General features: G+C 37.5%; 1 protein-coding gene across 8 annotated transcripts in view; it reads right to left on the reverse strand.

The window, feature by feature from the left end:
- cep128 (centrosomal protein 128) overlaps window positions 1-1,946 on the reverse strand; it is a 57,260-nt gene extending 55,314 nt beyond the window's left edge. For 3 of the 8 annotated variants that reach the window (XM_017302312.1, XM_017302310.1, XM_017302309.1), the window contains exons 1-2: window positions 1,179-1,944; window positions 924-1,010 (exon numbers count right to left, since the gene is read on the reverse strand). In XM_017302312.1, the coding sequence (XP_017157801.1) occupies window positions 924-1,010; window positions 1,179-1,367 (276 nt within the window). In that variant the 5' untranslated portion in view covers window positions 1,368-1,944. Of the gene's footprint in view, window positions 1-923; window positions 1,011-1,178 lie in introns of all 8 variants that reach the window. The other 5 variants (XM_017302315.1, XM_008398228.2, XM_017302313.1 and 2 more) reach the window with 3 other exon arrangements.
- Window positions 1,947-3,009: the final 1,063 nt, after the last annotated feature.

The raw sequence follows: 3,009 nt of genomic DNA on the forward strand, positions 1-3,009 counted from the left end.
CCACCACCCCAGTCTGCCAATCCAGGGGAACTGCCCCCGATGTCCATGCGATATTGCAGAGTCGCGTGAGCCAACACAACCCTACAACATTCAGAGCCTTGAGGAACTCAAGTTTGAAAACTTACCTTGAAAACGCTTGAAAAGTGGTTGAATTTTATTGTGGGAACCATTTTTATATTTATATTTATTGCAGGTTTATGTGAAATTCACTGTTTGGCAAGAAAGCTGACTCACCTCACTGTATCTAAATCTACCTAATGGTATAAATAAAATATTTTGCAGAGCTAGTGAGCAACAATACTCATTATATTCATCATTGCACTACAAGCAGCCATCTTTACAGCTGGTACAGGTCAACTCTACAATAAAATATAAGGGTCAGGCTAAGATTTTTTTTTATGAGAATAAAGTCATAATGTTACAAGAACATAGTGTTAGTAATACAAGAATAGTCACATGGCAATAAAGTCAAAATAATATGAGAATTGTCTTGATATTACCAAAATAAAGTCATAATATTAGGAGAATGAAGTAGTAGTTTTAAAGTTTGGTTGTTTTTTATTCCATAATTTTAAGATGTTTTTCTGGTAAAACCATTCCGCTAAATATTATGACTATATTCTTGTAATTAAACAAAACATTTTTGCAGCTAGGCTCTAATTCTCCATCATAAAAGCCACTTTTTGAAAACATCTCCTGTTATTGGTAGTTTCTTTTTTTAGAAAAGAAAGCAAGAAGAAAAATCAATATTTTATTTCTAAGCCACATATCTATTGCCCAGCCTTATAGAAAGAACATAATCCTGTTACAAAACTAAACAGGTGTGCCTAATAAAGTGGCAAGGGAGCATGGAAAAGATAACCAAGTCAGCATCTTTAGTAAGACTTTTGAAGATGTATATAATAAATAAAAGCATGTCTCACCAATGTCATGGCTTCAGCTTGATCATCTGCGTGATCCCTGTATTGACCCAACATTTTGTCAACTTTCGTCAGGTTCCTACTTGTGTCCTGAAACATATGCAAAGCAAAGTTTATCCAAAGTGCAAATTTAAGAGATGTTGATTATTAGATTCAATATTCACATCACTTTTTCCGCAGGCTGTTATAACAGTTATTAGGGCAGAATAAATCTACGCAAACAAGTGTGTAAAATCCGAGCATCGTCTGTAACCATACCTGTAAGGTGTTGGCGAGGGTGCCGATTTTGTCAGAGATCTCCGCGGCTCGCACGTCTTCTCTGCCCCCGCTGACAAGTCCTCTGTCCCGCCCGGACCTGCGGTGGGTCTCACGCCCCCGCGGCCTGTGTCCCCGCACCTTTTTTCCGAACGACTCTGACTCGCTGGACGTGTCCATGGCTTGAGACATATCCAGCGGACAGCGCAAAGCGACGAGCAGCGGCCACAACTAGAAACGCTAACTGTTCGCTCTAACGTTAATCAGCAGGGTGGGATAGTTGAGAACTTCTTTTTTTTTTTACTGAACATAAACATGACGTCGGAAAACTACACTGACGCTTTGTCATTTTACTTTTAAGCTAAGACACAGTGCTATCCGACTAAGTGACGACGGCTGAAACTGCGCTTGAGCCCGTAAACCGCAGTCCAGCTCATTGTTGTGAAGGATGCTCCGAAGGGTTAGCAACAAGTGGAAACTACAGGGAACGTTAGCCACCTAGCTAACCAAACGTTCGCCTACAAATTAAACCCTCGGATAAAACGTCAAAACGACTAAATAAAAACTAATGAGGTAAATTAATAACGCTAGAAATGTACTGTAAAGACGGCGCTGGTCGAGTTTGTTTCAGCACTGATAAGTAACAGAAGAGTCTCCTTACTTCATTCTGCTATGGCAACTTGAACTAGCCGCGTCTGAGCTGGGAAAACAACGGAGCGCAGCATCCCCGAGGAACGCTGGGAAGTGTAGGCTCTTGGCATTGGAACTGTGTAAGAATGTGTCATAGCTGGACTACATTGTCCAAAGGGTGAATTTGCGCCGGTGCTGCCGCTCTTTAGAAAGAAAACAAGAAAAGAACGCCTACAACTACTGAAAAACTATAACAAATAATTAAATAAATAATGAATTATACAAATAAAGAAATGTTAAATAATATATAAATATATACATAATTATATGATTGTTATATATTATATTACGAAATCCTATAATAACTGAATTGAATAATTGAATCATTTAAATTCGATCTGTTATAAAGTTACATGCAAAGTTTGGTAAAGACTAAAATAAAACCAATACTATAAAAAATGCAAAATAACACATTTTAGCTGAAGAAACACTTTCTCAAGTCATTTTTATCTATATCAAACTTCACATCATTTTAATCTTTACAGTAGGTAATGTATTTATGTTTAAATAGAATACTTCAAATGACAATATATATTTACTGTATCTCATTTATCTCCAATTGGCCCAACAGGCTAGGCAGATAAAAAAAAAATAACATTACAACAACAAAGCTGGTGTAAAACCAAGAGCTCTGTGGTTCTAATGTGATTTTTGGTTGTAATATGTTTGTACTGTCTTCACTGAAGTTTTTTGAAGAAGATTTACTCAAGTAAGAGCAACAATTGTTCATAATAATATTCGTCAAGTAAAAGTAACAAGTATAGTGAAGTAAAACTACTCATAAAAATATTCTTCCACCCCTCCCCCCCAAAAAAAGTTACTAAATGTGAATACTATCATGACATGGTGACAGTTTTAATAAATATGTGGATAAAAAAAAAACGTATTATTAAAGGTATTTCTGTTTGTTTGTTTTTGTTTGTTTTTGTTGGGGCACCAAAACCGGCTCTACCCAAGTGTCCCTTGCCCTTTTAAATCCGGACCTGCGGCTACACCAGGCAAAAAAAAAAAAATACCCAAGTTTTTACCGACAACGCCACACAGAAGGAGGGGAAACCTGGATGGGGACATTCTAATTCTGCCTCTTGTAAGTCCACCCTCTCCTTAAGTCGGAGACCACCTCCTAAAACCCACCACAGAGGTG

Source organism: Poecilia reticulata, linkage group LG21 (genome assembly GCF_000633615.1).
Source record: "Poecilia reticulata strain Guanapo linkage group LG21, Guppy_female_1.0+MT, whole genome shotgun sequence".
In the NCBI taxonomy this organism is placed as follows: domain Eukaryota; kingdom Metazoa; phylum Chordata; class Actinopteri; order Cyprinodontiformes; family Poeciliidae; genus Poecilia; species Poecilia reticulata.